Raw genomic sequence first — 17,439 nt, 5'->3', positions numbered from 1 at the left:
AAGAACTTTCTTGTGTGTGGTCTGGAGCCAAGATGCCTCCCCTAGGCTTCCTATATTGGACTGACACCAAGGTAAGAAGGGGCGTCCTCAGAGTCCCCTTGGGAAGGTTTAAGACGTCATACCCGTTAACCTTATAACCCAAGACCAGAAGAATCCTGGTGTAATGGGATTGCATTTTGAGTTGAGATGGATACTGATGACTCTTCCCCCATCATCACCACATAGTGGAAGACCCCTTCTTGGAAACGAGGCAGTCATTTCGCTCACTGCAAGCTAAAGGAAAGCCTGGCATCTTAAGGATCATCAACAAAGATTCCAAATGAGTGCACACAACTGGGAACTCTCGGCAGTGGCCTGCAATGCAGCCAGGGATGAAATGGAGACTGGGATATGGCTGCTCCAGGGTGGAACAGTCGGAGCCAGGAAGCAGCAAGGATACGAAAAAATGGAAAGAACACTAAAGACTAAGAACAAAGATGAAGGTGAGGAGCCAGACGGGAAGAAAATGAAGTAGAAACAATTCTTTAAGCCACACTGAAGGATGTTCCCGTAAATCCTGGAGAGCAGAAACTAGAAATGAATGTCAGAAGCACAAGACCATATATTTACAGCTTACATGTTAATTCAAAGTAAACTGTATTTAATCAAACCATGTCCGGCCAGTCGCCCTCAACTAGTCTTCTGCCTATCCTGGTGAACCCTGAAATTTCTAATCACAACTCAAGGGACTCCGCACATAATGCTCGCCAACCCTCTCAGTGCTGGTCCTGAGTAGAGTGGCTAACTAAGTGAACATCCCTGACACCCTCACTGTACTCATCCTCTCCTGGGTATGTCTCTAACAGTGTAATAGGAGCACAACAATCATTTCTCTTAGCAGCATGTGCTTAGCCAGTATTTTGGCTGTGCCAATGGCCATTATTATTGCTAAGTCTCTTCCTTGCTGACAATTCTCCCTCCTCCATGTTCACCATAAATACGGAGTTGCTTCGGTTGTCAGGAAAACAGCCTTTGTGGAGTGGGTGATTTGGTGGGGTACAGGATGGATAAGAAATCACAATGCAGTGAGAGGTAGTGAACACAGGTGAACACAGGTGGGGTACTCAAGGAGCGCTGAGTCTTGAAGGAGATGGAAAGTCAGCCTCCATGAGTCACAACTCATTACTTATCTGACTATCAGGGCTGAACACACCAGTATATATCATCTACCTGAAGTAAGCCTTTTGGTTCAAAGAAACTTTAGCCATGCTCCATGCAAGAACAGAAATACCTTCTCTCAATACCCCCAAGGTTATTTAAATAACAATTTTAAATCAAGAACTCTAAAAGTAATTCATTACAACCACTGAAGAAAAATACATGCACGCGTGTGTGTTGCGTGTACTTATTAGAAGTTAAGAGGCCAAGAAACATTTGCAAGGTTCCAGGATAGACTCTAAATTATACAGAGGTAAAACTCTTACGCAAGTTGGGCAATAGCCTTATCCAAATGTAGCTTCATTCTTTCTTGACAACACAGAATAACATCAACTTCCTACTCAAGTCAAAAGGGGGGGGAAAAGCACATTAATGTTTCCATTGTAGGGTACAGCATCCACAATTAATATCCACACTCAGCAAAATGTTACATCTTGAAAAATTATGAAGTTAAATAATGAAACAATTTTATATTAAGTTCCCTAAAAGTACCTAGATGCTCCTCCTTCCATATATTGCAAATTCAAATAAAGGATTAGGCTGAGACATATTCTTTATAGAGCTATAGAATTATAATACAACTAAAATTTTAGGGTTAAGGTTCTCTCTCTCTCTCTGTCTCTCGTGTTTGCTCTTCATACTAATAATAAAGAGAGGGAAGAAAATTGACCAACATTCTGGTCGTGTGCAAGGCTGAATTTACATGCACATCTTTTTAGAAGCTGTTCTTCCAAGGCAAAGTAGACTGGGGAGAAGAAAGGGGTGATTTTTTCTCCTATAGGGCATCTACCCTGCATAAGTTCCAGCTCTTGGGTACAGACACACAGCCTGACTCCCATCCTGGGAGTTCAGGCCTCCTCGTATCCTGTCTGTGCACTGCAGCACAGCCCCTTGCACTAGCACAAACACCTGCGTCAGCCAGGTGCTCTACCTGGCCACACCTACGGCATTGTGCTACCGCTAGGCTGTATGTTCCGGTACAAGGCAGGTGTCATAGCCAAGATTTGTAAAATACTCATTCCCCTCTGAGATCCATGTCTGCATTAGAAAGTTTAGAAATTCAAAATAACCCTCAAGGACCTTTAAAAAGTGCATATGGTTTTTGGGTGTTTTGTTTTGTTTTTGCTTTTTTCATACAAAACACTGTTGTCACATGCCATTTTGTGGCAGCCTTTTGATTACAAATTTTTTTTAATTCCACTTTGATTTTAAAAACTTTCTTCACTCTGACAACACTCAACAGTATTACAGGGGCCAGCGCTGTAATGTAGGAAATCATGCCAACAACGGCATCCCACATAGGCACCAGTTTGTGCCTTTGCTGCTTCCCTTCCTATCCAGCCCCCTGCTAATTAATGAATACACCTGAGAAAATAGCAAAAGATGGCCTATGTGCTTAGACCTTGGACACCTACGAGGGACACCTGGCTGCAGTTCCAGGCTCCTGGCTTCAGCCTGGCCCAACTCTGGTGAGCCATTGGTGCTTGGTCAGTTATTGCTGCCATCTAATGAATGAACCAGTGGATGGGAGGTTTCCTTTGCTGTCTCTCCCTCTGGTGTCACTTCTCATCAAAAAAAAAAAAAGTTTTTTTTTCATTTGTGAGACAGAGTTAGGGAGCTCTCAAACAACCATACTGGTCATGACAGGCTGAGGCCAAAAAAATCAGTATCTGGGAACTCAATCCCAGGGAGATGACAGCAACCTAATTCTTGAGTCATCACAGCTGCTTTCCGGGGTGTGTATCAGCAGCAAGGCAGGACGGTGGAATTGGGAGCCACAGGTGAGCACCCACATTGTGACTGCCAGACCATACACTTACCTTTTAATTCCACTTTTCCATGAACTTTCTTTATTCTAGAAACCCACCTTTATTATTTATTTCATTGTGACCGGATCCCATTATAGTATAAATATGTCTTTGTTCATCATCTGACTTTATTATTTTGTAAACTGTCTGTTCATTTGCTTGTCCACTCTTCCTGTTTGTTTATAGTTTGTTACTAATCTATACAAAATTCTTAACACATGTAAAATTCAACCCTTTCCCATCAGGTATAGGTATCTGAGTGTTTAGCACTTGCCTTTATATTTCATGCATGGCGATTTTGATGTGAACACAATTTGTGTGCCTGTTTATGTTGAATGTATCAAGTATTCTTTTTTTTTTTTGGCTTCTTTGTTGTTTTGGTTATAAAGACCTTCTTCACTCCCATATTGATGGTTATTCACTAGAGTCTCCTTATTTTTTGCATCCACCTCTATGACTCAGGATGCATGTATAGTACACCTGTGCATGTGTGCATGTGTGTGTATATTTCATGTTGGCAAAGTGTTGGCAAAGGGTCCGTGAACTCCTGCTTAGAAAGCACTCTGTAAACCCCCAATTTCTGTGTGGCTTATATTCTGGGCAGGGTATTCTTACACATGCTGTACGTAATAGAAAAATCCCTGGGACTTTAAGAGAGAGGAAAAATACATTTAATGAGATTTAGTACCAAAAAAAAAGTCTCTGAAGGGTTATATTTATGTGTGAATTTAAATAATGTCATGGGGTGAGTGGCAGAGGGTTTAAGACAGAAGAGTTTATGCAAGCATGAAAAGTGCAGAGTTGTGCACAAAAATAATTCACCTGTAAATCCAGAATTACACCTAGAGATGGCCTTGAAACATGACAGTGAAAGAAATAAATGCAAGACAGAGTGTTCTCCCAGTTGCCCATGAAAAGAGCACTTAGAGGAAGGTGAAGGGTGGAAGGAGCCAGAGCACTTAGAGGAAGGCAGAAGGGTGGGAGGAGCCTGGACCAGGTTAGACCTACAGCTGCTGCCTTATACCTTGAGAAGTCAAGGTTACATCAGAGCACCTGAGTATGGTGTGTTTCACAGCCCGAACAGTGGGCCAAATACTTTAGGTCCTGGACTGAGGAAGGCAAATTAGACTCCATCAACCATATGGTCATTGGTGACTTCTCCAAGATTCCAAGTCGCAGTGACCAAAGGGGTTAACGGGTGGTCTGATTCAGATGTACGTGTAGCAAGAAATCACATCCAGCTGTCCGAAGGGTCTTAAATGCAGCCCATCCTTGATGGCATTCACCTTGTAGGAACTGCATTCTTGGGGTGGGGTAAAAGCTGGGGAGGTACAGTAGGGATTTCATGGCCTTTGGGTTCCCTATATCCCTGACTCCCAGGTCTCGGATGGTAGAGTGGCAGCATCAGACAGCCATGGTGCAAACACTGGCTTTGCCACTGGCTAAACGGCAACCAGAGACAAGCTAAAAACGAAGGGTAATGATAGTTCTCTTTGCAGGTCGTCGGACACATGATTATGCGCCTACCAGATGGGCAGGTTGTGTGATCCTAGAGCTTAGTTGGCAGTGAGCTATGGACTCTGTTCTGCTCTAGGCTGACCAACACAAAGCCACATCTCCAAGACACTGACTTTTGACCCTGAGTGTGGACAAACCATGACCTACAGCAACACCCTGAATTGTGGAGATAAAATCATTTCTTGGATATGACTGTTAAACCCAGACCCTGCTTCCAAGGAGTTGAGTCTTTCTTTGCAGTTTCCTTTACCCAAGTTAACTGAATCTTCTTCAGTTCTGGCAAAGCAGGTGTCTGCTCCCCCCCGACTGCCAGGTGGAGTAGATAGGCTGTCACTAGAAAAATTCAAACTGCAGGCCCTGATGTTGTCTGCCTAATGGTAACCAGGAGCTTGGACTGCCTCTCTACATTCAGCACATAATCCTTGAGTGTGGTAGGCAGAGGTCTTTGTGTCCATTCACAATGTGCACTTGTAGCATTTGCTCCTGAGTTCAGCAGAGATGACCAAGTGGCAGCCTCTTCTTGACACAGCTGATGTAGGAAGGCTATTTCCCAGTGAGAGGCAGAAACCCAAGTGAGCAAGGCAGTTCTTATTCCCCAGGCTCACAGCCTACCAGACCATTCTTCCTATGCTAGTATCATGGTTTCTTGTTCAATCCTCTCCCACAGCAGAGTACCACGCTGAAATGCAAAAATGCAAGTTCCACAGCCAGTCTGACATCTCTGAGATGCATGACTCGCACAATCACAACCAACCTGGGAAACTGGAGCAGTTTTGCCTTCTGCTTCTACAACACTTGAGGCCATGCTGAGGTCAGGCCCAGAGCCTAAGCCTGAATTCTGAGTAGTAGGACCTGCCTGTGTCTCAGAGTGAGGTCAGCATAGGCTGTGTGAGAGATATCTTTGTAGATTCATCAGGGATTGGGGCTGGCAGGACGGTACAGTGGTTGAAGCCACTACCTATGAGGTCAGTATCACATATGGGTTGCTGTTCCACCTTTGATCCCATTCCCTGAGGGTTTGGGACCCCTGCACCCATACGGGAAGCCCTGAAGAAGCTTCTGGCTCCTATCTTTGGCCTTACCTAGTCCTGGTCATTGAAGTTATTTGAAGAGTGACCCAGCAGAGGGAAGATCTCAGTCATGCACATTCTCTCTCTCTCTCTCTGTCTTTCAAATACAATTAATCTGTTTTCAAAAAACCCAACAAGTTAATATGGTTTGGGAGTGATTGAAAAATGGCACCATGATTGATTTCCCAAGAGAATCTGTTCCATAGGACTAAATTGAGTATAACCAGTTAAACAGAATTCATAAGAAAATAGAACTGGTGTTTAGAAAAATTAGAACTTTTAAGACTACCTTTTTTTAAGTTTCTGCCTATGATGCCAGCATCCCATATGGGTGCCAGTTCATGCTCTAGCTGTTCCACATCTAATCCAGCTCCCTGCTTGTGGACTGGGAAGGCAATGGAGGCTCAGATTCTAGGGACTTCATCCACATGGGAGATCCAGGAGAGGTTCCTGGATCCTGACTTTGGATCAGCTCAGCTCTGGCTATTGCAGCCATTTGGGGAGTGAAACAGAAGATGGAAGAGCTCTGTCTCTCTCATCTCTCTCTGCCTTTCAAGAAAAAAAATTAAATGTTTTCTTAAAATCATGCTAATATGGTTAACTTGAGTAAGTAATAACATATAGTCACTATGCCAATTAATTGTCAATAACCAAAGTGTTCCCCCCATCCAATTTATGAGCCATTACTCTAATAACATAAGGTTTATTGTAACTATCACAAGAGCCAAATTTAGAATATTTTAATTGCTTCAGTCCACAAGCAGGGAACTGGATTAGATGTGGAGCAGCTAGAACATGAACTGGCACCCATATGGGGTGCTGGCATCATAGGCATATGTACCCGTCAGCTGCCATTCTCAGCTTCTAAAACCCTAAACCTTCCTCTCTTTGACCAAACACTAATCTACTAGTGATTCTTTCTATACTTTGGAAAGTTTTTCAAACTTCCTATACCTTGGAAAGTTCAAAGACATAGAATCATATGTTATCCAGTCTGTTTGTGACTGCCTGCTTTCATCAGCGGGATGTTGTACAAGTTTCACAGTGTTCATCTCTTCTGTTGTGGCTAAATAAAACATCATATTTCTACACAACCGTTTATTCATTGTCCATCAGTTTGGGTGGCTTCCACCTTTGGGCTGCAAACATTCATGGACAAGTTTTTGTTTAGACATATGTTTCTTTTGATCCTGAAATGTTTGAGTAGTAGCATCTCTATTTAGCCTCTTCCCAGAGCAATTGCATTCAATTCTAAACCTCATGGGGGTTTAGATGCCTCTCCATTCTCACCACCACTTGTTACTTGCTACAGTTTGTCGTTATAGTCATCCAAGTGTATGAAATCCTATTGCAGTGTGAGGTGACTTATATTTCTCCAACAGTAATTCACAGGTTGAGCATCTTATCATATGCAGGCTGGGCCATTTGCATATCCACTTTGGAGAATCATTTATCTTTGGATCATTGTTTTTTACAAAGATTTTTTTAGTTTGAAAGGCAAATTTACAGAAAGGAGAAGAAGAGAAGAGAGGAGAAGAGAAGAGAAGAGAAGAGAAGAGAAGAGAAGAGAAGAGAAGAGAAGAGAAGAGAAGAGAAGAGAAGAGAAGAGACAGAGAGATCTCCCATCTGCTAGTTCACTCTGCAAGTGGATGCAGTAGTTAGAACTAAGCCAATCCAAAGTCAGGAGCCAGGAGCTCCTTCTGGATCTCCTACATGAGTGCAAGGGCCTGAGGACTTGGGCCAACCTCTGCTGCTTTCCAGGCCATAAGCAAACAGCTGGATGGAAAGTGGAGCAGCTGGGACATGACCACTGTACTTATGGGATGATGACGCCACAGGCAGAGGCTTAGCCTGTTGGGCCACTGCATAGATCCCATCCTTGCCCATTTTTAAACTGGGTTACATAGCAGTTATTTAGACATTGTTGATGCAGACATCTGAGCTGCAAAGATTTTCTTGTTGTTTACATAGTTGACATACCAACTTTTTAACTTCCATGGTATCCAGTTTTTTCTTCTGTTGTTTGGGCCTTGGCATCAGATCTAAGAAACAGTGTCATAAACACTTATGCCTGCTTTTACTAAAAATGTTATACTTCTGTCTCTTACAGTTAAGATTTGATCCATTTTGGTGTAATTTATATGGTATGACCTAGGACTGTGCATATTAAATCACCATCATTTGTAGAAAAGATTGTTCTTTTCCCCTTGAGTTGTCTGGATATTCTGGCTGAAAATCAGTCCACGGTCAACACAAAAGTTTGTTTAGGAAGGTTTCTTTCTCAACTCTCAAATTCTGTTCCATTGATTTATAATCTTTATGCAAATCCTACACGGTCTTAAGTGTTGAAACTGCACAGTAACTTTTGAAATCAAGTAGTGTGAACAGCCTACCTTTCTTCTTTTCCAATACAGTTTCGACTACTGCATCTCTTGCAGTCCCAGGTGAATTTTAAGATCCATCCTCAATTACTTCAAAGAAATCATCTGAGATTTTCGTAAAAACTATTTTGAATCTATGGATCAACTTGGGAAGTACTGTTTTTTGATATTCATTAATACATTTTTTTAAAGTCAGAGACAGCAAGAGGAAAATAAAGAATCTTCCATCTGCTGGTATACTTCCTAAATAGCCAAAATGACCAGGACTAGGAGAGACAAAACCCAGGAGCCAAGAAACTTATCCAGGTCTCCCACATTGGCACAGAGGCCCAAACACTTGGGCCATCTTCCATCACTTTTATCAGACCACCAGCAGGGAGCTGGATCAGAAGTGGAACATCCAGGATGTGAACAGGTGTCCAGATGGGAGGTCGGCATTGTTGGCAATGACTATTACCCGCCACAACACAATGCCAGCCCCCCCAAAGGGGAAATATTGTCATTTTACTACAAAGATATCTTCCAGATGTGGGCATTGTGCTGCAGGGTGTTAAGCTGTTCCTTGGGATATGAACATCTCCTATCAAGAAGCCTGAGACCAAGACCTATCTTGACTTCAACGCAGCTTCCTATTAATGCACCTCCTGGGAGGCAGTAGATGATGGCTCAAATACTTGGGTCCCTGTTATCCACGTGAAAGACTTGGATGGAATTCCTGGCTCCTGGTCTCACCCTGCCCCATCCATGGTTGTTGTGGGTATTAAGGAATGAACCAGGAGACAGAAAATTCTCTCTTTTTCTCCCTCCCTTCGTCATTCCACCTTTCAGATACATAAACCTTAAAATAATCAAGTCTTACTGTTTATGAATATGGTATGCACATTTCTTTAGCTCATCTTTAATTTCTCTCAACAATATTTGGTGTTTTTTAAAATGGCATATCTCTGCCTCATCATTAAGATCACCTTACAATAGTTTCTAAAAAGACAATGCTCACTCCGGATTGGAATCAGAAGCCCTGGAGTGTTACCCAATCATCTTGCTAAAACCTTCTTTGTGGGACTTGTATCCAGCTGGATTTGAGCGCACCTCATTAAACAATGGGAACACCAAGAGGAGACAAGTTTCAAATCTGCTTCTTGGAAATAGCACAATGTGTTTGTAAGAAAATCAGTGAAGTTAAGCTGGTAGAACTGTCTTATCATCTACTTCATGCCAAAGATTTCAGGGTCAGGAAAAACAAAAAGTTCCAGGGCAAATGCTGGTGGGCTCCTACCCGTTTAGGATGACAAAGTACAAGCTGGCTTGTTTTAAGGCTTGAGAGCTTCATCAGAGGCTGGGATCCATCCTTGCTTGCAAAGCTGGTCACTGAGGAGTTTCCCATTCCCAACTGCTGGCAGGTGGCAAGAGGGTCTGTGGCTTTACTTCCCTCGCCGCACCCCCCCCAAAAAAAACCACATTTATTTGAAAGACAGAGTCTTTCAAGACAAATCATCATCCACTGCCAGGTGTATTAACAGGGAACCGGATCACAAGCAGAGCAGCCAGGACTCGAACCAGTATTCACACAGGTTGCCAGCACTGCAGGTGGTCGCTTAACCTGTGGGACCCTAGCATTAGTTCTGGGGCAGTGGCTTTTACAGAGTCAATGGCATCGCCACAACTTTCCTGAGGATATTCTTTCAACTGGGGTTCCTCCCAGAGAGCCAGGAAGCAGCAGAAGAGAAAGCACAAGGGGAGAAAAGCTTCTGCTTATTGTCCTTAACGTCATGAGTTACTGAAACTTCACTGGCCATGGGAAAAGACAGCAGGGATGATGTGACAAGGATCAAGTGTCATAAAAGTACTCGGATGACCAAGCTGCGAGCTCCAGTTCATCCTACTTTCTTACAGAGAACCCATTTCTCACTAGGGATAATTTAAGCAAAGGCAAAGAGGTGGGACCCTGCCAAGCTGCCTCGAGGGAAGAGAAGATGGATTCCCTGTAGCTGAGATCTTCTCCTGATGCAACTAGGCAAAGAAGAAGCTACAACGGAAGGAAGCAGCTGGTGATGGTGTGAAGTGGAAGGTATTGGGGAACTTCACATGGACCAGCTATGAAGAGGAGCTGAGGAGAAGATAAAAACCCCAGAGTCACAAAACAAACAAACAAAAATATATATAGGTGTGTGTGTGTGTGTGTGTGTGTGTGTGTATTTTAAATGTTTGGCAGACACTTAAGGACACAGAACTACTGCTTAATAGTGTCTGGGCTGAAGGAAATTATCTGACAGGGCTGGCCCCAGGCACAAGGCAGCTGGCAGTGTAAGTAACAGCAGACATCTTGTGGTTCCAAGTGTAGAAAGTGAAGGTCATAAAACTTAGAGCAAAATTGTACATCATTGATGCAAGAGGTTGGGGTTGGGGAGAGAGACTAGTGAGTAAATCAACAGAGCAAGACCGACAGAACTGTAAGGTTTCGTGTGGCCGTTTGGTTAGTGTCCAAAGACTTCCAAATGCATGTGTCCTTGGACTTATCCATCAGATTTCCTGAACTGCAGACCTAAAACTGAAGAAAATGTCAGAAGCACACATAATTATCTGTCATTTTTTACATTGTAGTGTTATTAAAATGGAGGGAAGGGAGTAAGACATTCTGACTTTTCAACAAAAACTGATTTTTGAAATAAACATAATAGCCTATTACCTATTTTTCAAATGCTCTTAAATAATATCTAATGATATGAAAAAATGAGTCCAGTCTAATTTTTAGTGACTAAAACACTGTTCAAATTCACTGATGCAGTAGGATTCTAATCCTGAATTTAGATGTGTGAATTAGCTGCATGTACCCACAAGCACCGTTATTTAAAAAAAAAAAAAAAAGAGCTACCCCTAAACTAACAGTAACTTCTAATATAGTTTTGCATGATTTTTTTAAATCTTTCTTCTTTTCTGTATTTCTCATTTTCTCAAGGAACAAACATTACTTTTATAGCCAAGAAAAAGAGTGATGGATAGCTAAGTGCTATCAACCACGTGGTGTGATGTAGAGTTATGTAGTATCATTGTTATGACTCCATAGTAAACATACAATTACAGTCGTCTCATTAGCGAACATTTCCCCCAGGTTTACCGTCAGAAGCTGGGTTTCCACTTCGTCATGAACTAGATCGATCCCCATTCTCTTCTCTCGGTGAAACAGACATTCCCGGGCCACCTGCAGGTGCACAAATAACAGAAAGTCTTGCTACAAACTAACTGCAACCATGACCAGCAGTTCTCACAACTTCTTTCAAAAGCTCATCAGTTGCTTCTCCCACTTCCAACTTTTCAAACCAGTCTGTGCAGATCTGAGAATGATGGAGACAACGCAATAAATCCTATCAGCTAAATGGTTGAAGATATTCCTTACTCTGGAAAGTTGACCCAATGAAGCGATGGCATCTGCTTGTATTTCATACAGCAGCAGCTGGAATGTACCATCAGTTTCTTTGAAATAATTCAAGAGCATAAACCATGGTCCTTAAGATATTATTTCTAAAAAATTTCTATCGATAAGAATAAATGATTTTCTTGAAGTTCATTTTGACATAGTTTATGCATTTTGATATGTGTGTAATCAAAATCCAAGTGATAATTTTTAAATATTATTTGCTCTCCTAATTATAACAAAAAATGAGTTTATTCATTAGAAGAAGAAAATGTGGAAAAGCAAAAAATATGATTTGACAGTCTTCCTATCACTGATTTGCTTGCTTTAACAAAATGGGAATTACAATGTCATTACAGTTTTGTGTTTTGCTTTTCAGGATGGCTGTTAGTAGGCTTGGGTCATGAAATATTCTTTGAGATAAAGTGCATCAGTGACTCCAACGGGATATAGCTCAGATGATTAACAATTAACAATAAATTATTTACAAAATAACATTATGCAGCCATTGAATGCTTATTTCAAGGGCTGTTTCAATGGCATAGACTCCTGTATAATGCTAAATGTTCTAAAACACAAATAGGAGCTGGCGCTATAGTAAAGTAAGCTAAGCCTCCACCTGTGGCAACAAAATCCCATGTAGGCACCATTTCATGTTCCAGCTGCTTCACCTCCAAAACAGTTCCCTGCTTCTGGCCCAAGAAAGCAGCAAAGGATGGCTCATGTCAATGGGTCCCTGCCCTACGCATGGGAGACAGAGAGGAAGTTCCTGGCTTCTGGCTTCTGGCTTCAGGTCAGTTCAATTACAGTCATTGTAGCCATTTGGGAAGTGAACCAGAAGATCGAAGATCTCCCTCTCGCCTTCTCTCTGTGCAACTCGGCCAAAAAACCACAACATAAATACCATGGACATTATAATTCAGATATATATCACTGTACAAAATATTGTCTCTAACTTTTTAAATGGTTATAATTTGCAACTGCGGTTGTTTTACTATGTATTAGTAAATTTCATTTCAGGAAATGTCTACCAAGCCACAGATCCACCAGTAGTATGGGCAAGTGGTCATTTTCTGCTCTTCTGCCAATCTCAGAATAGTATGTTTATCTTACTGCAAATTTGAAAGGCTAAAGATGCCTCCCTCGTTGGCTCCATTTGCATTTAAAGTTTGAAGATTTTATGCTTACTTGAGTTGAGCATCTTTACTTTGTCTTTTGAGATTTATCTGTTTGACTAATTCTAATTCTAATTTTGGGCAGCAAATATTCAAACACATAAGAACATAAGGACAAAAGTTGCAGAAAAAAATTAGAATCACCTCCTTGCAAATGGCCATCCCTGAAAGGGGTACTAAGAGAAGAAACAGACTCTCTACTGAGAGGAGATGTGGCTATAATATTTAAGACGCTCCAGGTGAGTTGTAGAATACACCTGTCACCCTCAAAATGAGCCAGGACTCAGGGAAGACATAGAGGTCTTCTGAGGTGAAGCCATCAGCCCCAAGAATTTAATTTTAAAACACATGCAGAGGGCACTGCCAGCCTTTTCTCACCATTCCTGGGGGTTCTGTTCTGTATGTGTGGCTGTGTCTAGCACAGAGGGGATGGGCCACCAGGCATCAAAATGGCCAATAAACACAAGCTACTTGTTTCTGACTCTTGGCATGTCTAACCCCTTCAGTCATTGATCCCGTGATGAGGAAGGACCCACAGCAGATGCCGACCACACACAAACACAAGTCATGCAAATCTGGAGCAAAGGTGAGATTAGCCACACTCATTGAAACATGTGAACAACTTCTGAAACCGTGTCTGTGGCTTACACACCTTCAATTGGGGAATATTTTCTTTTAGTGCTAGAGAACAGAAGCGACTGAGAGCCCATCACAGGGTCCAAGGGTTACAGGTAACTTGAGCCCATGCAGAAGCCTGGTCAGAAGCCAGGAGCCAACTAGAAAATGCTTCCTATCTTCCCCTGGGTAGTCGATCCACTCACTCTCTTTAAGTCAAACTCCTTTAACATGGCCTCATTCGATCATTTCAAATGTGTGCCCTGGGAGGAAACCCTAACACAGATTGAGTAAACATCCCTGACCTCCCAGAAGTCCCAACTTCTGGAACTAAAAGTTCAAGACACCACAAGCGAAAACTCCCACACTGCTAGCCTCACGGTCACAGCCAAAATCAAGGCTCATTCAGAAGACTATATCAAATGGCCTTCAGTCTATGTGGGAAAGGTGTTCACGAAACGTCACTGAATTCCATATTTAGACTCGGACTCACACCCATGGTATCTCAGTATGCATTTCCAAGTAGTCCAAAATAAAATCTTGCTCCAAAACACTTATAGCCCAAGCATGGTGTATTAGGGATACTCAGGAGATGTTTCTGGTCAAGAAGGGTAACTTCTTCCTCAAATATGGTTTATCTTAATCCTGGGACAGCAGTGCTCAAAGCAGCGTACTAAACAGATAAGACTACGTCATTTCCCCCTCCCTACAGAAAATGTGAAGTACCATCATGATCTCTAGTTTTGATTTTTGGCTTTAAATTCAGAATTCTTTCATCAAGAGGCTGTTCTGCATAATGTATAAAAACAGCAATGGTTTTGCCGTTGTTGAAACCAACTACAGATTTATGGATAGGGGCTTGGCTTGGACAGGTGTGGTGAAACCAACCTCAGAAATTCAGCAACACTTTATCGTATGGTCTCGTCTTTACCTGAAGAGGAGCTTCTGTCTCCGTCAGGGCTCTCTCCAATCTTTTCTTAACATCAGTCAGTGCGTTTGTCTCTCCAATCATCTCATCCATCTCATGAGTGATCTCGGATTTCCAAAATCCAATGTCGTTGACACGTTCTCCCAGATTTTGGGTGGAGTCCGCCTGGGTCTTCCTGATTTGCTGATACTTGTCTTGAATCAAACGAGAGGTATCCACCCTCAGTCTCTCCGAATTATGTCGAGACATGCTCGACTCTTGAAAGTTGGTGAGATTGGACCTGTACCAGTCATCAGGAGTGTACCTCGTGAACAGCGTAGTCCTATTGGAGACGAAGGGCAGCATCGTGCTCTCGGCCACCCTCTGAGATCTCGTACAGTATGGAGCCAAGGTCGGTGAGTTGGAAGCTACCCTGTAGTATGTACTTGGTCTCCAAGGAAGGCTCGGGCTGTGGATCAAATTGTAATGGGGGAAGCGGTCCTTGTAGCTTGACGCCATGGAACTGATGGCTGGTAGAAAGTTGGTTGGTACCGGTTTGGGGTGGGCATAAGTTGCCGTTAGTGTAGAACCTAAATGCGCCATGATGCTTGCACACTATTTGCGACTCTCTCCTGTTTGAAATAAAATGAAGAGGTAAAAAATATGCAGTCCCAGAAGTTAGCCTCTGTTGAATGATATAAATAGGAGTACATACAACTTCACATCAACCACAGTGCTCCCTTAATGCACTAGGTATCTATTCAGTTTGTTACCAACTGGTGCCATAATCCAAAAGTCTCTTTTCATTTCTGTGTCCCTAGAATATAATCCTATATTAATATATACGCATCCACACATATATATTTCTTCTATTTTTACACTGACCTCTGGATTTTTATGCAGTTACTGGACTAATTCTGTCTTCCAACACATTCAGATTAAGCACAAGAACTGGACATTTTATCAGAAGAGGGACTCACATCTTGGCCTTGATATTTAAATCTGGCTGCGTGGCCCTGGGAAAATGACTTTGCCTCTTTTGTACCTCAGCTGCTTTTTCTATCCATTAATAACAGAGGATGCCACTGACACATCCTTCTTTGAATCGTTAGCAGTAATAGCAGCACGGGATTGTTCAGCTCACCCTCTCCCCATCAAATCATCGTAAGTAAACACACAATCTGGGTAATGGTGATTGGTGCAGCAGCCTGCAAACACAAGCTATAAACTCGACCTCATTTCCTGGCTGCTGGTCAACATCATCATCTTCAACATGCAAAGCCTGGAGCATCCAGAGTTGTAAGGATGAAGGCACATGGTAGCTTTTTCTACTTCCAAATACAAAAACCACCAGGATAGAGCTCATTAATAATTGAGTCGTCTTAGATTTTTTCCTATTTGCATGCCAATATGTATGTACTTGTATACAAGGGCATTTCCAAAGGTTCATGCAACATGGAATTAAAACATAAGTTTATTGTTTTTGGATGGAAAAATTGAAATCCATGTAGATGATGGTTCTTCAAACATGTTCATAAAAAACTTGTTGAAAAAAAGATGCATGGATTTCAAAACGTTTTTATACCAAAATAAACTCATCTTTTCATTCCACTGTTCCAGAACTTTCTGAAATACTCCATATGCCATTTATATGCCTGCTATTTTTTTTAAGGCAAAAGCTGAATTGTCTCCATCATTCTAATATCCTCTTGGTTTTTTAATTACATCCACATGTATTTGGGACGTTTATCTCTATAGGACATAAGTTTTTACCAATTTCTTTCTCTGGAATGTTGAGTCATTTTTATGCCAGATATACTTTTCAACATCTGAATATCATTTCTTTTTTAAGATTGATCTCTATAAATCTGTTTATTAAAATGCAAAATAAAATCACTATACACTAATCAGAAAAAAAATGAAATCCCTCAAATTATTTCAATGGTCTTATGTTGAGGATTTTCACTCTCAAACCAAAAATTACTCTATTTGCACAACTTTGTAAAGTCCTCTTAAACCATGGAGTGAAACAGCTACCCATGGCCAGTGTCAATGACCCGCATGGATCATTGCCACATAGATTCCTGACTTTTTCCTAACTCCTTCCCTCCTACATCCTCAAACATCTAATACCAAGCTTACAGTGTAATGGTAAGAAAAATCTAACTAACCACTCCAAGTTCCTCACTTTAATTTGAAACTTATCTATTATCTTTTTAAAAATAAATACAAGGAAACTTGAAACCATCATGTCCTTAAGGTTGCTTTTTCTAATCCTTTCTCTTTGCAAAGTCTTGAAATAACTTACTTTTCTTCTAACAGGGAGCTTCCAGTGAGGATGGACCACTCTCAGTGATAATGGTGAATTCTTGACAATCAAAGGATCAAAAAAAAAAATCCCAGAGGTTCACTTTGGCCTTCAACCATGAAATCCACAGTGTGGCATGCCATGTGAGAGTCCCCCAACCTGATGAGTTGGCATCTTGAGATATCTCAACCCTTGTTATCAAGCGTTGAACCGTGCTTGACTCATCAGCTCCACCTGCCCTGCCGGCTGACATGCGAACCCGCAGAGGTGAATAAGAACTAAGAAAAAAGTGAATATACTTACAAAAGCACTTGAAGATTTGAGTTTTCTAAATATTTATTTATTTGTTTGAATTTTAGAGAGACAGAGAAAGATCTTCTATCCAGTGGTTCACTTCCCCAGCTGACCACAATGAAGACAGGAGCCAGCCGCAAGCTTCATCCAGTTCTCCCATAGGGGGGCAGGGGTCCCAAACATTTGGGCCATCATCTTCCACTGCTTTCCCATTCTCAGGGAGCTGAATTAGAAGCAGGGCAGCCAGGACTTGAATTGGTACCCATATGGGATGCTGGTGTGCTGCAGACTATGATTTAATCCTCTGCACCACAGTGCCAGCCCCATGACTTGCTTTTAAACAGAGATGGGTATTAGGATCCCTAATCTGAACCATAAACCTCAGTTGCTTGATGCTCACCAAAGTGGAACTCCTCATCCATGTCTGTATATTTCACACTGATATTTCAACTTTTTTTGTTGATACCCATCATCAAAGCTCTTAACTCCAACCTCTTCGTAAATCACTTGGAAAAAGACAGCCCATGGTGAGACTGCACTGAAGTATCCCACTGTCGTGTGTCATTCTTGGTCAAGACCATTAATAGTGCGGTGGGCTAAGACACACCTAACAATTCCAAATAGGCCATGCCTCCAGTCATGTACAATTCATAAAAACTTGAATCAGTCTCATACATTAAAAAAAATCCAGGCGGACTTTGATCAAACAACTGTTTTTAGACACTACATATCAGCTAGTACGGGACCCTGGTCC

The 17,439-nt window shown here is 41.8% G+C and overlaps 1 protein-coding gene across 1 annotated transcript in view; it reads right to left on the bottom strand.

The window, feature by feature from the left end:
- Window positions 1-14,699, bottom strand: part of TEKT3 (tektin 3) — a 28,261-nt gene extending 13,562 nt beyond the window's left edge. Inside the window, exons 1-3 of the mRNA XM_041001359.1 lie at window positions 14,108-14,699; window positions 11,090-11,173; window positions 1,464-1,534 (exon numbers count right to left, since the gene is read on the bottom strand). Of these exons, the coding sequence (XP_040857293.1) occupies window positions 1,464-1,534; window positions 11,090-11,173; window positions 14,108-14,686 (734 nt within the window). The 5' untranslated portion in view covers window positions 14,687-14,699. The remainder of the gene's footprint in view (window positions 1-1,463; window positions 1,535-11,089; window positions 11,174-14,107) is intronic.
- Between the last annotated feature and the right edge of the window lie 2,740 nt (window positions 14,700-17,439).

Source organism: Ochotona curzoniae, unplaced genomic scaffold (assembly GCF_017591425.1).
Source record: "Ochotona curzoniae isolate NIBS_2020 unplaced genomic scaffold, NIBS_Ocur_1.0 scaffold_2453, whole genome shotgun sequence".
Classification (NCBI taxonomy): domain Eukaryota; kingdom Metazoa; phylum Chordata; class Mammalia; order Lagomorpha; family Ochotonidae; genus Ochotona; species Ochotona curzoniae.
Note: the sequence above shows the minus strand (reverse complement) of the source record. Positions and strands in the feature narration are given on the sequence as shown.